Genomic DNA, 20,733 nt, shown 5'->3' on the forward strand with positions numbered 1-20,733 from the left:
TCATGAATATAGGTCAATGGAAAAACAATTGGAAATTACAAAAATATTAGTCATGTACATTTTTATATGTTCAACGAATCAGATAACACCTCATCGAAAATGCATGCATTTGTTGCTAGAAGACTTAGATAACAGCCTTAGTCTTTACGAGTATTCTGTCTATATCCAGATATGTATATCATCTCTGATCAATATAGAAGTATTATACAAAACGCCTGTCTGCCTGATAAAATGATACCAAATACCTGAATAAATATGACATTGAAATATCAGATATGCTATACGTATCTGTACTTGCTGTCGGCCTGCTTATTTATCTTACATCGTAATAATTCCCTAGTCCATGTTTGTATAATTAACTGTGATTGTGTATTAAATGAATTTGTTACATATCAACATGTATTTTATACGGTGATTTATGAGTTTGTATTTTGATTGAGAAAATATCCTTAATTTTTTATAGTTTGCTGGCAGTCAATATGTATGCGACCTATAATGTTAAAGTGTTTTACCGGCGATACTCCGATGTATTTATATGTACCCGTCGAAACATAATTATCATTGATGCATTTTAATTAGCACCATTTATTCTTTATGTTAAAGGGCCTATAACTTATGCAAATATTGGATCATGAAATGCAAACAAATGTCTGAAAAATAGATATATATTTGGAATGAAGGCATATTCGGGGATAGAATATCGAGTTAAACGCAATGTATAGGCATGTATGCTGATAGAAAGTTAAATAAAAAGTAATAAACAAAATTATTGCAAGATGAAATGTGGTGAATTCCCCGACATTCTGCTGTGTGGACAATGCACTTTAGAAGTACTGAGAAACGTAAAAAAAAACATCTTTTCTACAGTCAGACAGCCCACAAACACATTTGAAAAAATCTTAATATCGTTTTCCGCTTTCTGAAGGAGAACGATTGCAACTATTGCAGATATCGGGATAGGAATCGGAAAGGATTTCAAAATTTGCGTTGAAACACTAGAATTTAAAACATTTCCGGGGTTCCAGTTTTAAGTACAAAAAGTCAGTTTCGGTCACTACAATATTTTATAAATGACAGCTGGCTTAGCTGATGTACAATGACTTTATCATAGATACATTTGTAAACATTTACACGAACGTTTTACTAATTCAGGCATTTCATACTTTTTCATAACATTTTGATAAGATGAGAGTAGCTGTGATTTTTATTGGTACAAAACACGCCTCCCCTGAAATATGAAAATTAAACATGCTTACGTTACCCGGGAAAGCCAATGGTACATATATATAACATTGATCTACGTATGTCACTATCTATAACACTCACAATCACACAGGGGCGATTTAGTTTTCACAACCGTCCCAAAATAAATCAGGAAAGATATGATAAGAGATCCACATGTTAAAAAAACGTTTGAGGAAGTATTCAGTCTACCCTATTTATCTTAAGTGGCAACATCACAACTCAGTTATGCATAGATACACTTTTTATGTTAGCTTGAGCAATAGTTTATTCAGATTTTTGAGAATAAATTTATAAAAATCACTAATCTGTGCGTGTTTTATTACCTATATTTCTTGTTTGATATTACTATTTTAACGTTTTACACTTTGGAAATCGGTTGAAAACGAAAGGTTTTCACATTATTGGAAAGACAACTTTTCAGTAAACTGTTCCTTGTACAAGCATACCTATGATGTCATTGTATATTCCTTCCTCGTAGGTGTTTACCAGTACACTTCCCTGTTCGGGGGTCGGTCTTTGTTATGTTTACTTAGCAATTCATCAAAATGGGTCACCGATCTAACTAGTTTGTTGTCCTACACCCGACTGCTGATAGATGCTGTCAGTTTATAAGACTGGAAGAGAAAGGTGTGTATGATTAGCGATATACTGTAAAGGCAGACTGCTAATACTAAACATTGACTGTCTACGTGCCTGTCTGTAAAGCTTTACGGAAACGATAAAGCATTGATATGATCAGTGGTAAAGGTATGAAAAAGAACAACTCATACCTATTTATTTCAATAGTACATACGTCTGTACTTGACCAAAGCTGCAAAATTCATACAAACGTATATTTCTTGTGAGTTTAAACGCTGCGATTTGACGCTATCTATTATGGTCTTGTTTGCTTTGAATATGTGATATACTTTGTGTATTGGTGCTGTTTCATATTTTGTCCCTGTGTGTTGGTGCTGATAAATATTTTGTCTATGTCTGTTGACGTTGTAAGATATTTTATCCCTGTGTGTTGGTACTGTTAGTTATTTCGTCCCTGTGTGTTGGTGGTTTAAGGTATTTTGTCAATGTGTTCTGACGCTGGTACATGTTTTTTTCCCAGTGCGTTGGTGCTGCTACATATTTTGTCACAATTTTTGTCAAATATTACTGCTACATATTTTGTCCCTGTGTGTTGACGCTGTTACATATGTTGTCCCTGAGTGTTGGTTCTGTTAGATATTTTGTCCCTGTGTGTTGACACTGTTACATATGTTGTCCCTGAGTGTTGGTTCTGTTAGATATTTTGTCCCTGTGTGTTGACGCTGTTACATGTGTTGTCCCTGTGTGTTGGTTCTGTTAGATATTTTGTCCCTGAGTGTTGGTACTGTTACATGTTTTGTCCCAGTGTGTTGACGCTGTTACATATGTTGTCACTGAGTGTTGGTACTGTTACATGTTTTGTCCCAGTGTGTTGGTACTGTTACATATTTTGTCCCTGAGTGTTGGTACTGTTCCATGTTTTTTCCCAGTGTGTTGGTGCTGTTTCATATTTTGTCGCAATTTTTGTCATATATTACTGCTACATATTTTTTCCCTGTATGTTGGTGTTATTACATATTTTGTCCCTGTGTGTTGACGCTGTTACATATGTTGTCCCTGAGTGTTGGTACTGTTACATGTTTTGTCCCAGTGTGTTGGTACTGTTACATGTTTTGTCCCAGTGTGTTGACGCTGTTACATATTTTGTCCCTGAGTGTTGGTGCTGTTACATATTTTGTGACAATTTTTGTCATATATTACTGCTACATATTTTTTCCCTGTATGTTGGTACTGTTACATGTTTTGTCCCAGTGTGTTGACGCTGTTACATATTTTGTCCCAGTGTGTTGACGTTGTTACATATTTTGTCCCTGAGTGTTGACGCTGTTACATATTTTGTCCCAGTGTGTTGACGCTGTTACATATTTTGTCCCTGAGTGTTGACGCTGTTACGTATTTTGTCCCTGAGTGTTGGTGCTGTTACATATTTTGTCCCTGTGTGTTGACGGTGTTACATATTTTGTCCATGTGTGTGGACGCTGTTACATGTTTTGTCCCACAGTGTGTTGGTGCTGTTACATTTTTTGTCCCTGTGTGTTGACACACAGGTTGATTTGTACTTTTGTGTCGTCCTTGCATATTGACTTAGCAGTAAAAATTCTGGTATTTGACTTCACTGTCTGAAATATCTATAACAGGCTACTCTCCGGACTGTGCTGTTTTCTATGGTTAATTGATCTAGATATATCTAAACATATGTGTGTACAGTGTCTGTATTTATTATATCTCCCACATATTAGTCGTTTGGTTTTTAATTAATAAAGATTTTGAATCAGAAAATTACAAAAAAAAATTCAGACAAGTATAGCACCACGAGTGTAGAGATTGTCTCCCTTTATGTTCGCGCATAGTGTATATGAAGGAATCTAAACTTGATTGATGTCTTTGATCAAGATAAAATCGAAATGAAATCATTTAGTGTTTTTATATTGAAATAGATCACGTGTAGCGAACTTTATAATCAGTGTTATTAACTACTGTTAAGTTAACTAAGGAGTCTACCATGTATGATAAACGGCCAGTGTGGTCAATGTGCGGCCAGAACTGGGGGAGGCTATAGTAGTTAACAAACTTCACCGCAGCCTCATCGCAAGAGAATAATTTTGGACCTTGTACTAGGTATTATTAGAAAATAAACCCTGTTGCTCACGAGACGTTATAACAAATAAAATAGTAGAAATTATTTACCGATTCAACAGATAGCCGGTGATACGATATTTCCAATGAAGATATGTACAAACTTCAGTGTACTAGGATCGCCAAATACCATTTTACAACAGCAATGTGTATGTCTAAAAACCAACCAGGATATCCGTATTATGGTAGCAAATCCAAGTATAAACATTTACGTCGTACATATAATTGTGGGGTCCTTTGTTTAGGGGCTTGCGTCCACTCAGCAGCTAAGTGGGGTCATGTGAGGAGACAGTCACCAGATAACAGGACCTCTTATAAAGGCCACATAAATTGTCATCTCACTCAATTGTCATGCCCCGGACACGGTGTATCTTAACTTCTCCCAGTCACATTATTCTGAGAACGTGCTGACAAAACATTCCAATAGAACACCGCCGATTACTCTGCATTTCAATATTCCTTGCACCATTAAATCAATTTTCTAAATCTATGAAAAGTTTTGATGTGATATGAAGTGAAAGCTCACTAATTTATCGTAGGGCAATTTAAGTTAATATATAAAGCATCGTACATTGATTTAATAGACTTATTATACAACTGTTGATTTGTATTTATTTATAATTAACATTTATGATTTTGAAACTTGATTTACAATATCTGTTTTATTCAATGTCTAACATGCTTTTTCTAATACGAAATCACAATCTATGCATGATTGCAGTACAATCTTACAAAACTACAAGACATATCAATAATATATGTAAATATATCAATATACGCATTTATGTTCAGTTGATTTATGAGTGTTGATATCCTTGTGGATATACCGTCGTTCGTGTGCTGGCTGTCCTATCACTGTGTTGTTATCAGACCCTAAGAATTTAACACTGATATGCTCCAATTCGCCGAAAGTCTCCAACCCATTACTGTTCTATTTATAGATAGGGGTTTCCGTCGCTGTCGCTAAACATGGCATACATAACGTCGTTGAGTTTGTGGTAAAGATTATATCAACTGTATATCCCGTGGTAAGTACACATGTATCTAAATATTGTCTCCTTCAGTTAAATATCTCATGTATATATATCTGTCAGAAAATAAAACTGAAATTAGTTCAAGTTAAATAGATGACTAGTATTACGGATTTAACCATTTTTATGTCCTGTAAGTACACATATATCAAAAGCTTGTCTCCTTCAGTAAAATATCTCTTTTATATATCTCATACTATGAGAAAAAACTGATATTTGTTCAAGTTAAATAGATGACTAGTATAACAAATTTAACAATTTTTATGTTGTTGCATTTTTAATGCCATTAAATTCTCTTGATATCAGTTTCCATTGATTTACATCAAGATTATAGAATTAGAAAACTTATAATGGCTGTCATTTTGTTAGTAGATAATCATACATAACATACAGATGATGACATTTAAAGAGATGATTATACATAATATATAATCGGTGTTAATTAAGAGATAATTGTACATAGTGTATAAACGAGGTTTTATCCGAGATGATGAGATATAAGGTATAGTGGACGCTATCATATGTAGACATCAATATACAATGTCATGTTTTAACAGCTTTAGAGAAATCACCAAATCACTAGATATTTGAAGAAGAACAATTCACTTAATGAATTATCGTGTGTTTTTCTCCGTTTTTCCTGTCGGTGAGCTAGAGGGTGAACTCAACACGTAAACATCCTTAGTTTGCTTTTGTATTTGTGATCAGTCGATACAATGGTGACGCTTGTAAACAAATTCAGGGGGTTTGTTTCACATCAGAAGAAGTGCTTGTACGTAACCGTTGTCCTTCTGGAGTAATTACATACTGTGCGAATTTGATTTTTAAAGACTATTTAGGGACAATTTTACATGGCAAAGCTATTGGGACTTGCACAAATTTGCCTGTACGCGATTAATGAGTGGCTGATCCATCAACCAAACCCTTCATTAGACACAACTATATTGCACATCAGATTACAAAATGGGGAAAAAACAAGCATACATAGGTAAATGAAACATGAAATAGTTTTGTTATAATGAAAACATGCTTATACCATAGATTATATCTCATAATTAACTAATTTGTTATGTTTTTTGAGTCTGTTGGTCTGTTCATTACAATACACTAGTAAATAAAATTATTAGATATTGCAGGAGAGTACTTTCAGTAAAAATGGAAATTGTATAACGAAAAAGTCTACCCCTTAGTATAGGGTCGGTGGTCTATTGTTCCCTTCAACTTGTTCCGTGCTTTTATTTGACCATTATTTTTTAATGTCAGAATCCATTTGTTGAAAATTGCACTTGTTTTATATAAACATACTGAGCTTATCACAACATAGCATATCTCACTAAATATATTATAATATACTACAGTTTGTGGTCAGATGTGACAAATACACTTAATTTCAATGACTTCATCACTGTTTACTAAAGGTTCTTCCTTGATAAATTAACATGATAAAAACGTCCTACTTTTTCCACCTTCTACAGATCTAGCATAAGTTTATAGAATGTTTATTAATCAAAGGGTTTGGTGATCTGTGAAATAGGTCGTCTAATGTTATATACATACAGGAAAGCATAACAGTAACACTGTGTTACATATAATGTACAAACCTAAATCCTGCCTGTTACCTGTGCATTCCACAACGTTTTATTATGAAAGTGTGCTCGACACACGTAAACAAATGCTAATCAAACACCACGTGTACCTCTCCGTTGGGAATAACCAACAGATATCTGGATTTTACTAGCAGCTCGTCAACCTGACAATTAAGTTTTTGTAGAAACAGGGATTATTTGAGTAAAGAGTCCTAAAGCCTGAATTACTAAAGCTTAATTAGAACTACCCTTTGATTCCAATTGTATAACGAAATTATGTAAGAATCCAGATAGTACATAATGTCTACACAGTATGTAAAGAGGTTCCCCAACGACTGATGATTGGCTATCATGATTATTTAACTCGACTAAGTTAATTTTCAAATTTCAAATTTCAAATTTTCGATGTTAACATAATGTCTTTTGCAATTTGAAATTTAACTTTTGAGAGCTTAGTAAACATGACTAAAAAACATAACGAAAATGTGGACCTTTTTCTCCCAAAACGCTCATATCATAACTAGAACAACAATTCCTTCCCTTAAAATGCATCCTTTCTGTTTCCTACCGGCGTAACTATTGTCATAAATTATGACGTCACAATTGAGATGACGGTTTAAAGCTTTGTTATGTGACATTACTATTCAAAGATTGGCCAATGAAAAATAAGCCAAGGAGTTACCTTCTAATGAATCACCAATGCCTAGCAGGATTATTCAAAGACTGGAAAGTGATGAAACAATTAACGGTTTCGTAAGAAAAGATACTTTAACGTCATTAATCATGAAAATACTCAAAATACAAAGCACAGAAGTCCCCGGATCTACCTTAAGAGTAGGCAGTCCGAACAAAATAACCACTCATAAATAGCCGACCAATGCGAATGCCTTCCGGGTTCCTGGAAACACCCATACGATACAAGCCAACGTTGTTGGTCCTATCAGTCTTACCTGGGACGTTTCCCAGAATACTCCAGTTTTCTTCTCTGTAGAGGTATGCTTTCATTTTTGGTTTATTCTGTGATTTGGAACTAAATATATGACGATGTTTTGCGATACAAATTTATACACTATTTTGTTTCTGATTTTGTTCCAATTGTCCCAGAACAATGTCCAGTGTACATCACTATCCAAGTATTCCTCTCTCGATACACGCGTTATTAACATATATCGTATAGTAAAGACATGAAAATATCAGCATTTGTGTTGACGGTAATCTGTTTAACTACATCAATCGAAAATAATAACTAAATTAGTGCAGTAGTATTCAAATGATGTCTTCTAGTCTCTGGTGATATAGCACTGAGTGAGAGTGTTGTGGATTTGTATCTTACCCTTCCGTTTTTACAGATTATTTTTCCTTTTGTGCAAGATGTCTGTTCTTGTATTGTTTTGCCTTTTTCCAATTGATCTCTTTTTCCAATGTATCTCTTTCGAAGTCAACATTACGTAATGTTCTTGTTTTATCTCTGTGATATACAACATGGTATATTTGGTTTAGGGTAGGTTAGACAAGGCTGGTGTTATCTCTGTGATATACAACATGGTATATTTAGTTAAGGTTAGGCTAGACAAGGCTTGCATTCAACTGTTTACAAGGGCATTAAGTTAATCAGAACAAAGTAAAACAGTAAAATGTTTTCTTGCAGAGAATGTTTATAAACTGATGTAAGGGTGTGGAATGGTTGATAAGATGCACTGCGTAAGTGTCGTGAAACATGTTTTATGTCTCGTTATTGCAGTAATCAAATTACGCAGTTATGTTGTCTGTAGTAACAATAAGTAATATAAAATTATATACAAAATAATCATATAATCAACAGTCATATTAAACTTCCTGTTTCTATATTTTAACCTGCGAATTTAAAGAATGTATAAATATATTGTTTTTGTCTAAAATGGTCTTAACTCCTGTCAACTATTTTCTGGAAATTTTGTTGGTAATGGTGTTCAAGTGGTTTCAGTAAACACATGCGTCGTTGGTTTATTTTCATTCTCGGAATGACAGGAAATTACTTCCGTTTTATGTTGATACATTCTTCTAGTACTATAAAGAGTAATGAGACACGTTTTAAACAATGACCTAGCAGTGTCAGTGCGTGAACACTTACATCAGGATGTATTAAACCATCAAGGTAAAACGTTAATTGTATTTAGTATAATGAAATGTCTATATAAAACGATAAATGTAAAAATATTACACAGTACACGGGCTAGTGTTAAGTCGTTTTCTGAAGATTATGTAATGTTTATATGATAAAGTTAAATGTTATTATATTACACAGTAAACAGGTTAACGTTCGTTCGTTTTGGATGCTTTATTGCACTTTTATGGACTATTGACATATCTTTTTATTCAGGAAAAGGGTTAAGACATTTTTGATGTCAACGACAGTGCGTACATCTACCAATACTTAAAATACATATGTGTATATATTGGTCAAGTAAACACCCGATAACTCTAAAAGGCTAATGATCACTACATCTGTGGATATTGTGTACACCTTTGTGATCAAACGTTTACATGTGTAACAGCCACTACCATGTTCCTCTACGTTAGCAATTCGTTTGTTTAGGACGAGTCTAATTTTTGATTATCGGAAGGTTTATTTGATACAGCAGTCGCCATTTAAATGTTTATACTGGTAAATGTAGATATTGCTGTGTGCTTTTTATCATTTGCCTTATTACAGTTCGATACATAGAGCTGCATTATGTAATACAGCATAACGCAACTGGTGTATAAATAAAGTAAATAAACTCAGAGTATATAACCGAGAGATAAATAGTCTTTACCTACAATCATATCTGATACACCGGTTCGAGAAAACATATGATAAAATGTATTAATTAAACCTTGCAGAAACCACGATCAAAATCTGAATGGATCATATATTAATAAATCAGCATCTAAACAAAGTTTCCAAACAATAGTGATGACGAAATGAGTTATAAGTGTCATGGATGAGCGGCAAATATGATATACGAAACAAACGTGTCTATTTACTGATGTGATTTGATAATCGTGTGTGTTCTTGTCTGTATGTGATAAAGCCATATCTGAATCACTTACCGACGACTGGATTAAACTAACTTTGATAAAGCATGCAACGACCTATGAAGGCCCTCCTAAAGTTGTTATCAGAGTCATCTTACTTACAGTGTACTTCTGTTATGATAACATCTTAGTTACTGGTATTTTTTTGTCACCTTGGTAACTGTGAACGATAGGTTTTGTAATTGCTGGCGATAGGATATCACCTTGGTAACTAATCTATTAGTATTACATAAGTTACTTGTTACTTGTTTTTTATATCGCATTAGTTAATGGGATTTTGATATCACCTTGGTTACTTTTATCTTTATATCTCTTAAGTTACTTTTATTGTGATATCGCCTTGGTTACTGATGTTTTTAGACCACCCTAGTTACTGTTATTTTAATATCGCTTTAGTTAATGGTATTTTGGTGTTTGTCACCTAGGTGATTGTTTGATATCCCCTTAATTTTTGTTTCTGCTAGCTCCTCAGTAATTATAGATTATTACACAGTATTTTTAGGGTTTGTCGTGAGAACAGTTTTCTCATCGCGAGCACGTGGATAAAATCGAGAGGCCACCCTGAAATTATCGTATGATAAACTATGTATCATCTTTATACTACTACCTTATATATTTCTCCATAACAAAAACTCAACTAAACACCATGTTTTCCAAATACCTTCTCAGCCCAATGGTCAACGATCGCCTGTGACAAACGTAAACAATTTGAAGTTTTGCCCGAAGGAATACAATGAATCGTAAAAATACGTAGAACAAATATTTTTTAAAACAATTCTATCGTCATTGACTTTTTCATATGAAATGGTGTTGTTATTCTCAAAATATGTTTCCGTAACTTTGTATTGTTTATGACTGACTATTTTCTTACGCGGATTACTTTTGTGTGGACGCTATTTCCGGTTTCGGACGTCATCTGGCGCGAGCAGACGTTCTTATTTTGAGAAAATACGTTCCGTAGTGCTAGGGAATGGGAAAATCCGTCCTCAAGTTGTTCTCAGGTTGTTCTCAAGTCGTTTTCAACTTCTTATCATACTGACAACCAATGATAATTAATTGATCATGCTACCGGTAGGTGGTATAAAGTAGTATATAGATGATAACTGTAATTATCATATCTCTTTAGTTTATGTTATTGAATTGTTTTCATGGTGTCTGTTTCATATTTCTTGTTTCTACTGCTTTTACATCTCTTTGGTTACTTTAGTTAGTTTCTTTTATTTTGTTTTCTCCTTATTAGTATTATTGTTTATTGTTATTTATAACCGTTCGTATATGTTTGGATAATGTAACACCGCTTGTCCGTTCGCCCATTTATTGCATATCTATTTTTCTCCCTTTTATGTCCAAATATCAAGTTAATTGTTATACAAATTCAAAAGTGGTTTTCATATAAAAGCCTGTTCTCGGGGGCCGATAACATCAAACCTTTCTACACATCGTCTTTACCAAAGGTGCTCGCTTGAGATTACTTTCAGGGATGAAGGTCAAATGTCAAAAGGTTTACAACTATGAACACAAAATAGAATAGTTAACGGACAGCTACTCGACTTCCCGTTATTATCTCAAACTACGTATCTAAAGTGTTTACTTAGGAGACATGTCAGGTTTGATTTTCACGGGTAAAGTCCTTTTTATATAATTATTATATTACGTTATTGGTAACACAAATAGATCAGTATCAAAAATTGAAAAAAAAAAGAATATTATCTATCAACACTGATACCGATCAGAAGAACAGTATCGCCTCGCGATACCGCATCTTATTTTGTCTATTCACCAAATAGCGAGTCGTATCTAAAGATTGGGATCTGTTCCAAAACATGAACACATCATGAACTAAAGCTTAATCTGTACAATATTATATGGGATTATATTGTTAAACTATCGTGTATAGCAACACGTCACTTCTGTAATGTCGCTGCTGGTGGTGGTGGTTAATGTTGTCGTCGTCGTGGTCGTCGTTGGTTTTGTTTTTGTAGGTGTATACGTTTATGTAGATTATATGTATGTAATAAAAACATGTTACGTCATAAACATTGACGCATAAAGTAACTTCCTGATTCAGTGTGGTGTACGTGATAATATATAGGTAGATAAAGTTTATGATACGAGTCATGCCAAGCATGTTACACAAAGTTACTAAAAAAAATGAACTAACTATATCCTATTGGTAGATATATAATAGTTTGGTATGTTTATTCTTCCTCTTGTTGGAATCTATGGCCAATCAAAACACGTGTGTTAGCTCCCGGAGGCGATGGACACGGTTGCATGCCCGAAAGTGCAAATTATATGTACAAAGAGTAAATGTGTATATATACTTGCATTTATTGCATTCCGATGTTAAAAAATATATTTATCGATATTCTGATAGAAAACAACAGTCTCAGTAAAGTTCCATTCGCTTTGTAGTAGTCTTGTACATATGTGTTTACCTTATGTACCCCTAGTACAAACAGTACCACACGGTTCGGTATCAATACATTTGGTAGAATTTCCCATTGAATTTCAATACAANGGGGGGGAGGAGGACGCGACAACAAGGAGATGGGATATCATATATAAGTACAAACTTGACATATAAAAGTTTGTTAAGGCAAAAGCTGACGTCGTCCGCAATATACAAGAAAAGCAAAAAGATTTGTTGGAACGAATGAGTAGGTACTTTAATTGTCTTGGAATAATGTAACAGACACACTTTGAATTTTGTAAGAGAATATTTAAAATGAATTCTAGACATCCGCCTCCATGGTAATAGATTAACTCCGTCAGTATTAATGGAACAATACATTAAAGTTAGAATGGTATATTTGTGAAAAATATGAAAAAATCAATATTAAACGCGGGTGCATATTACCTATATTATCACTTAATCTATACAACATTAAACTCATTCCTTTAAAAATATTTTTTTTACTAAAGTAGAAAGAATATAGTATGTTTATTTTCATTATATATATGTGTGTGTACGAATAATTAGTTTTCTTCAAAATTCAACAGAGGCAACCACTCAGAGATAAAATTATAGTGAAAGGGCTCCTTGACGCTCACAATTCTTCGAGCGGTTGGTTCCATACTATTTTGAATTCCGAAATCGTTTCTTGTTGGAGCAGAAGAGATGAATTGCATTACCTATTGTATTGTATTAATTGAAACATCAAGTTTCCCATAATGTATATTTTAAATCATTATCTAAATAAGTTGTTATACTCTTCTATCGCAGTGACCTTAACGATGTATAACAATATATACTAGCATGCATAATAATTCTATTTATCAGTTAAATGCGTACAACATATTACCTCGAGCTGACACTCTTCGGCACTGTATTGCCCAAGGGACTAGCCTGTTATAAGATCGTTGTTCCGCTGCCACCGTTAGAAAGAAAGCTTTGTTGTCGTGATCGTTATTTGTAATTCTCTGTTACGTGTTAAAACAATATACTCGATGTATTATGTATACTAGTATGTTGTTCTGATGGTTTGAGATATGATCTACAAAGCACCTGTTAGTCCTCTTGGTTATAACGAATTTAGAATTGTAATGACTTCCACCTCGCTGATTTACTCAGATCAAGTGGGATTTGTTCTTATTTATGAGAATTAGAAATAACTTCGACGAAATGGATAGGAAAAACCGGCTCCAAACGCCTGGTATTTGATAAATTTGATTTATGGTCGTTGGGTGTTTCCTTCAAGAAATGAAAAGGAAACCACTACAGTTTGCCTAATTGCATATCAAAACTAGTGATTGGACGACGAAGTTAGTGAACATAAGAATTCCAGTGACCTGAATTTACTCCAAACGAAATCACATGAAACGGACAAAGCAATTCTCATAAACAGCACAAATGACAAAGCAAATCCCCAAAACCTAAAATACAAATCTCTCTACAAAACAAATCACAAATACATACTGGCTGATCGTGTTCATGTCAGATGAAAAAAATGTATGTTCTTTCCACGTTTAAACAAGAGAGTGTGTTGATAACCCAACCCATTTAAATGATATGTTATGATTATAATATGTACTGTATTATAACACGACAACTCTTACACACAACTATACCACAGTATAAAAGCATTTTATCACAAAATCAATTTAGCCCGAGTAAGTCGTTATCAGATGCATGAGATAGTGGCCCTCATACTTTGTACATGTATGTACAAGTGTACACCCTTATGTTCGTGTATTGTCCAGTCACAGGTAAACAAGGATAGATTGGCTTGTATCAACCCGATCTGTTTACCTGTTCAGTTTTCTATCATTGAGTAACTGGAAGTCCAGGTGTGTTACAACATTTTGGGAAAACTTGCACGTAAGTTTTGAGAACATGTTAACAAGGGATTGTATTTAATGGTGATTATGATAGTGTATAATAATAATGATACAATATTTTACGGTAAATCAATTAAAAACACTTTGGATGAGTAAGTTAATATCAATATTGTTGTATACTAATAATAATACAATATTTAAGGGGGAAATACGTTTCGTATGTTTTATGATTTAGTAAACAATAATAATAAGGGATGATGATTACTATTGTTTAGTATTCGTTATGTAGCTTGTATAGACACAATGATAAAGACCAGCTGGTACAATGATAACATGTTCGGTTACTATAAGTAACTAGGCCCGATATGAGTTACCCCTCCTGGGACGTTAAGTAACTAACTAACTTTATCAACAGTCATTGGTTTGTGTTAACGCTTCGACTTAAGTTCATGACTTGTATAAATGTACAAGATAGGTTCAACTGCAGAGCTAACACTTCCGAGTAGCCTGTTTCGTCTCTGGAATAAGGTTATTCCGTCTTTGCGTATTGCAGAATTATCTTCTCTTTTGAGCAGGTATTGATTGTTACGTCATTAGTTTGTGTGAGAAAATTACGTCGTTTTCTCGAAAATTGATGACATTACTCTCAAAAACAAATGACGTAACAATAAGTACCTGCTCACAAGAGCAGATAACTCTGCAATACGAAAAGACGAAATAGCATGACATACAGTTGGCCTAATTATAATTTGTACGTTTTATCTTTTCCAATATACTTTGAGTTATGATTTTGCACATTTGTCCCCGCTCTGGTTTGTCAGTGTTGACTTACGATGTGTTATATGTTATCAGTTTCTTGCTGTTGTGTTTTCTAGTTGACCTAGCATCATAAGACAATTAACATTATACATGTAAGTTACGGTTTAGTGTTTTACATCATACATTACCCTGTTATACGCATACAAGATTAACAACTCAATTACATGTACATATACAATGTGTACTCCCAGGATTGTGAATACCGGTATAGCAATACTACATGTCGCTTTAAAATTGCATAATTTCTTATTTTATGTGTTTGAAGTATTTGAAGTAGATGAAAAGCACTGGTGTTACTTGAATGGGTTAGTACAAATTAGTATAAGTGTGTACCTGAAAGAAATCGGTCAAGTAGTTGCTGATGCTGACTGTTCACAATTTAGACAAGGAAATTGACCGTCATAACTGCATTGATAACAAATAGTAGATTTTGTCATAAAGAATACATCACGTACATTAACGAAAGTGAAAATTAGCTCCATTTTGTTTTAGTTTACACAAGAAATACTGATTTAAGAAGGAGCTATTTGAAATGGAATTAAAGAAATATCAGCAGTGTATTTAGTTTTATCTAATTACTTTATGCACAGAATACTAAAGAAATATGTAATTGTTAGGAGTATTTCATGCCGGAACAAAATAGTATATTGATTAACCCCTGGATATCGAGGATGAAGTTAGCGTAACCCCTGGATATCGAGGATGTAGCTAGCGCAACCCCTAGATATCGAGGATGAAGTTAGCGTAACCCCTGGATATCGAGGATGAAGTTAGCGTAACCCCGGGATATCGAGGATGTAGCTAGCGCAACCCCTAGATATCGAGGATGAAGTTAGCGTAACCCCTGAATATCGAGGATGAAGTTAGCGTAACCCCTGGATATCGAGGATGAAGTTAGCGTAAAACCTGGATATCGAGGATGAAGTTAGCGTAACCCCTGAATATCGAGGATGAAGTTAGCGTAACCCCGGGATATCGAGGATGTAGCTAGCGTAACCCCGGGATATCGAGGATGTAGTTAGCGTAACCCCTGGATATCGAGGATGTAGCTAGTGTAACCCCTAGATATCGAGGATGAAGTTAGCGTAAAACCTGGATATCGAGGATGAAGTTAGCGTAACCCCTGAATATCGAGGATGAAGCTAGCGTAACCCCGGGATATCGAGGATGTAGTTAGCGTAACCCCTGGATATCGAGGATGTAGCTAGCGCAACCCCTGGATATCGAGGATGAAGTTAGCGTAAAACCTGGATATCGAGGATGAAGTTAGCGTAACCCCTGAATATCGAGGATGAAGTGAGCGTAACCCCGGGATATCGAGGATGTAGCTAGCGTAACCCCTGGATATCGACGATGAAGTTAGCGTAACCCCTGGATATCGAGAATGAAGTTAGCGTAACCCCTGGATATCGAGGATGAAGCTAGCGTAACCCCTGGATATCGAGGATGAAGTTAGCGTAAAACCTGGATATCGAGGATGAAGTTAGCGTAACCCCTGGATATCGAGGATGCCCAGAACAGTGCTTGCTGAGGAGTCCTAAAAGTTATACATGCATATAGGATACGGACTGTGTATCATCAATCAAAACAAACTGTTTGTGTTCATCGCAATATTCATCAATAGTATTTCAAATATATATGTATATGTTTGTCATTATCTTTTGTTAATTAATTACTTCTGCTTTCTTCTACATATGTCTACCTATAAGTATTGATTTCAGTATCACCAATATTTGTTTTTCTATCATTTCAGTAACTAAAGAAAAGACACCAACCTTCAGTGGTACAAATGCAGAACCGATCCACTCCCAATCATGACAATTTCCGGTCACGTGAGCATCCAGTCGAGAATGACGACTGTTGTTCCGTCTGCTGTTGCTGCTGCTGTTCAATATGGTTGTATCTATTTTGTTGTCGGAGCATGAAGAGGACGTTACGAGTAAAGTTGCTATGGGGCTACATGATGATCCTCGGTCTAACAGCAGGAGTAGTGACAGGGTTGGTAATATTTGGCAGTGTTGACACGGAAATGGCTATTTCTGACATGCGTGTTATAGATCAGAAATTGTCACATATATTTTGCGATAGTGTGGACATCGAATCAGATGATTTTGAATCCTTATTTGATGCTTATTTCATGCAAGATACACCCAAAATTGATCCCGATAAACGAGAGATATATAATGAGACCTACAGCCAGTTTGTTGAGCAGAACTCTAACGTCTATAAACAGTTTTACCTATTGGCCGGATCGACGGTGAAACTTACTGGAGAGGTCGACTCGTTTATAGATCTAAACTTGATCAGTGGACAGGATAACTTCAACAAATACATTGATAATGGTATGGATTGTGTGGAGTGTGTTCTAGACGACAGCGGTCTGTTCGACCGCGGTCAAAACCACATCAAATTTGACATCCAGGAAACGGGTCTTTACTTTTTTGTATTTGTAAGTAGACTAGCCGATACGTGGATGGAACTTAGATTTAGCCTCCGTCGAACAGTGTACGACACAAGTGAAAGCCTAGTCCACTGTGACTATTCTACCTCCTGTGTGTTTGACTATGATATGACACAGACTGGAACCCCGGTTGTTATAATTCATGCTAAAAATAGTGACAAAGAACATTACGATGAAAGAACCTTCACTATAACAACTTCGTGTGTGGCGCGAAGTTGGCTATATGTTCTTATTTTCCTTGGAATACCTTCACTTCTGTCTATTGTTATAAGTGTTATAATTATCCGACGTTGTTCAGATCCACAACCGGAAGTTACGTACGTCCGCCAACGTCCACACGAGAGAACCCCGTTACTATGGGATACCGTCAGGGCTCCCGCGGTGGTAGTTCTTCCGCCAAAATACGAGGACATTGTTCGGACGGACAATGATCTGCCATCTTACGAAGAGGCGACTGCTAGCATGAGCAGTGTGGTCATCCAGTCTAGTAATCAAACTAATACATCATAACTTTGGTATAACAACGCCGACATTCTGTGATATTTAGTCAACACAATGTGATAAAATGGGATACTTTAAGTGGTGACGGTAACTCGAGATTCTCAACAGTGACACAAGGTTTACCCTTAAAAACCGACGAAAACAGGGGAAGGGTGGGCATCATATGTAATTTAGAAGGGGAGGAGTAGGGCATGATACAAAATACGGTTTGGGAGGATGGAGAGGAGGGATTGGTTTAATATAATATTAACCATACTGTTTGAGAAACGGAAGGGCAGGAATTGGAATAATACGTCATTACGTTTGAGAGGCGGGAGGGGAGCATATTGTAGTATGCATCATTCGTTTTTGGAGTTTAGAAGGGAGGGTAGGGATAGTATGCATCGGTCTGTTTGAGGGGCGTGTACGGAGGGGTTGTGATATACCACGTAATTATATTGTGAGGCGGGCGGGTGGGATACATATCATTTGGGTTGAGAGGCGGGAGCGATGGGGTATTTCTACGACATGATTGTGTTATAACCAGGTTCTTGCATATGATACCAACGACTACCTCGATATTTACAATACATTTGTATCTGTACTGTGTGCTGGTGCTGTAAATCTGATATGAGTGAATGTGCTTTCTCGCATACCATTGGTGAAGATGGTGTTATGAGCCACACTCAAACCTTACTAATGTATTCTCTATACGTGTACATCATTAGCATACGTTAATCTGGGTTGCAATTAAAAAAATAAAAAATCTTTAACTACTGTTTAGCATGCTGTCCTGTTCAAGCTTTCCATTGCCAAAGTGTCCTGCAGTGAATTGGCGATATTCCTGTGCACATTTTTCCCACAATGCTTCCCGAGACAAAAAGATTTTACATGCGTGTATGGGCATCAGCTGTGTGTTATAAACTGAACGAGCTGTCACTCTTATTAAAACTTGTTAAATAGAACATGATGTCAAACAACTGTACTCGCCTTACTAGCTCTCTCAAATAAAACTATAATTTCGCAATTAACTACAGCACTTTCAAGTCATAGCGTCACTCGAGGCGCCCCCTCGAGCACTGGAAGCTTATAAACATGGGAAAGGGACGCTTCAACTGAGGGAAAGTTTTAGGAGGAAAAGTGTTCATGTCTGAATACATTTTGCGTGCACGTCATCCTCGATATCTAGAGGTTACGCTCACTTTCGCTCTCTGCAGACGCGTGCACGTGGGATTTTAACTTTCTAACTGTACAAGCTTTTTTGTACATCATTTAGAAATGTGATTTTTGTTGCGAGGAAGTTAGATGGGATTGAATTGCCGACATCGAGAGCTTTTCAGCCTTCACGTATATAAACCATTATGAGGGATGACATTGTTAAAAACATCTTATATTACATTCTACTCGTTAGGATAGGTACCATCCTCGATATCCAGGAGTTACGCTTACTTTCGCTCTCTCGTAACCCCTGGAAATCGAGGATGGATAGGTACATACATACCTATATACTATAACATATTCCCAGGTCCCTGAAACAAACCGTTTTGGGATGAGGTGTCCGTTATCTAAGCTACTACAGAGATTACGTCACCTGATAACGATAGCCTGTTAATAATAACAGCACGAGGTGAGTAAAGATACCAACATTGTGTCTACCAGCCTCATGACCCGCAGCTGTCGAGCAAATAAATAGGCCCGTGCACGTGTCTATACCAACTTCTTGACCCCGAGACTTGGAAAAAGACGGTACATGGCGTTTGTTTCTGCTTCGATCTGATTGGCCGAAGCCACGCTCAACTAAAAATCGTCACATGGAATGCCCGTGGCGAATGATATTTTGACCTCTCTCTATGCTTATCACTCCGGGACCCGATAATTCGTTACAGCAATTATGTTTTGGCCGAAGCTGATGTTTGTAGAGTAATATTGAATGCTTTAGGGGAACATGTCCCTGTGGTCTACCCTACCCAGGGTATAGATAACCTGTATGATACCAGGTTGTCTGGTTATCGTCTTTAATGTATATCATAGCACAATTAAAGCATACCCAAGGTCAGGAAACAGAACAACAAGATGATGGAGGGTTACATTTATAAACATGTTAATATGTCACTGGACAGCTGTAACTTGTGATACATATCGAGGTCGGATTCAGACCTGTTAAAGTACCTGTCAATCAACTCGACGTTAAATCGACACTTGAGAGATTGCTAGAATAACAATGATTAGTTTGTGACATTAAATATATAGCTTTCGATTCCTCTTATATACTGAAACTTTCTAAGTGTGTGTCCGGGGAAGTTTGCGGCCATTGTTTAAAATAGATTTGACGTCAATAAAAAGGACACCAAAATGGGCTGTAGTTAAATGGAATAGTCCACATAGTAATTTAGGTCCTCAAATTTTGTATTAATGGTATTGCTAATTCAATAAATGATATTGTAAAGCCATTTGCGGATGAATTTTTCACAACACATCGATGTTGACAGTTCAAGACCAAGAGGCGACAAACTCAATACAGAATTAGGGAAAATTAACACTTGTTCAAAAAGCTACACTTGAAATTTTTTGGAAAATTGGAATCCTTTAAAAATAAAATCAATTAGACTTCTAAACAGAAACACGAACAAGTCGTTAAACCTTGTTTAAAGTAACCTTTCACAAACACGTTTACATGGTTTTGTCGGGAGATGGCAGTTGGCATGACCATGTTCATTTTATCATTAACAAGTAAATAAAAATGTTTTAGGAAGATAAAATTTACACTGGATCGCAAGTCTCTTCAGACTTTGTAATTTACATTCGTAATGTGAACTTGTGAATATCGTGATACATTATATCAGACAATAAAACAGAAACACATGTACGGTTTATTTTGAAAGCGCAACACGTATATCAATTCCGTCTTTAATAGGACGTTAAACAGAAACAAACAAACAAAATATTTGCGTATTGCAGAGTTATCTGCTCTTGTGAGCAGGTATTGATTATTTCGTCATTTGTTTGTGGCAACCTCCTCTTTCATATAAAGGATAAACTCCTACCGTCCGTGTTTTAA

The 20,733-nt window shown here is 35.7% G+C and overlaps 1 protein-coding gene across 6 annotated transcripts; it reads left to right on the forward strand.

Annotated features, from left to right (window-relative positions):
• The first annotated feature begins 1,768 nt into the window (after nucleotides 1–1,768).
• On the forward strand, nucleotides 1,769–18,706 carry LOC110463648. 6 transcript variants are annotated; one of them, XM_021518439.1, is made up of 3 exons: nucleotides 1,769–1,872; nucleotides 4,902–4,988; nucleotides 16,488–18,706. In XM_021518439.1, the coding sequence occupies exon 3, from the start codon at nucleotides 16,524–16,526 to the stop codon at nucleotides 17,703–17,705; it is 1,182 nt and encodes a 393-aa protein (XP_021374114.1). In that variant the 5' UTR covers nucleotides 1,769–1,872; nucleotides 4,902–4,988; nucleotides 16,488–16,523; the 3' UTR covers nucleotides 17,706–18,706. The 6 variants fall into 6 exon arrangements, with proteins under 6 accessions (XP_021374114.1, XP_021374117.1, XP_021374119.1 ...); XM_021518442.1 differs by lacking the exon at nucleotides 4,902–4,988 and having other exon boundaries at nucleotides 1,776–1,872; XM_021518444.1 differs by lacking the exons at nucleotides 1,769–1,872; nucleotides 4,902–4,988 and adding an exon at nucleotides 7,458–7,570.
• The last annotated feature ends 2,027 nt before the right edge of the window (nucleotides 18,707–20,733 follow it).

The sequence above is a fragment of the Mizuhopecten yessoensis genome, unplaced genomic scaffold (assembly GCF_002113885.1).
Source record: "Mizuhopecten yessoensis strain PY_sf001 unplaced genomic scaffold, ASM211388v2 scaffold10919, whole genome shotgun sequence".
NCBI lineage: Eukaryota > Metazoa > Mollusca > Bivalvia > Pectinida > Pectinidae > Mizuhopecten > Mizuhopecten yessoensis.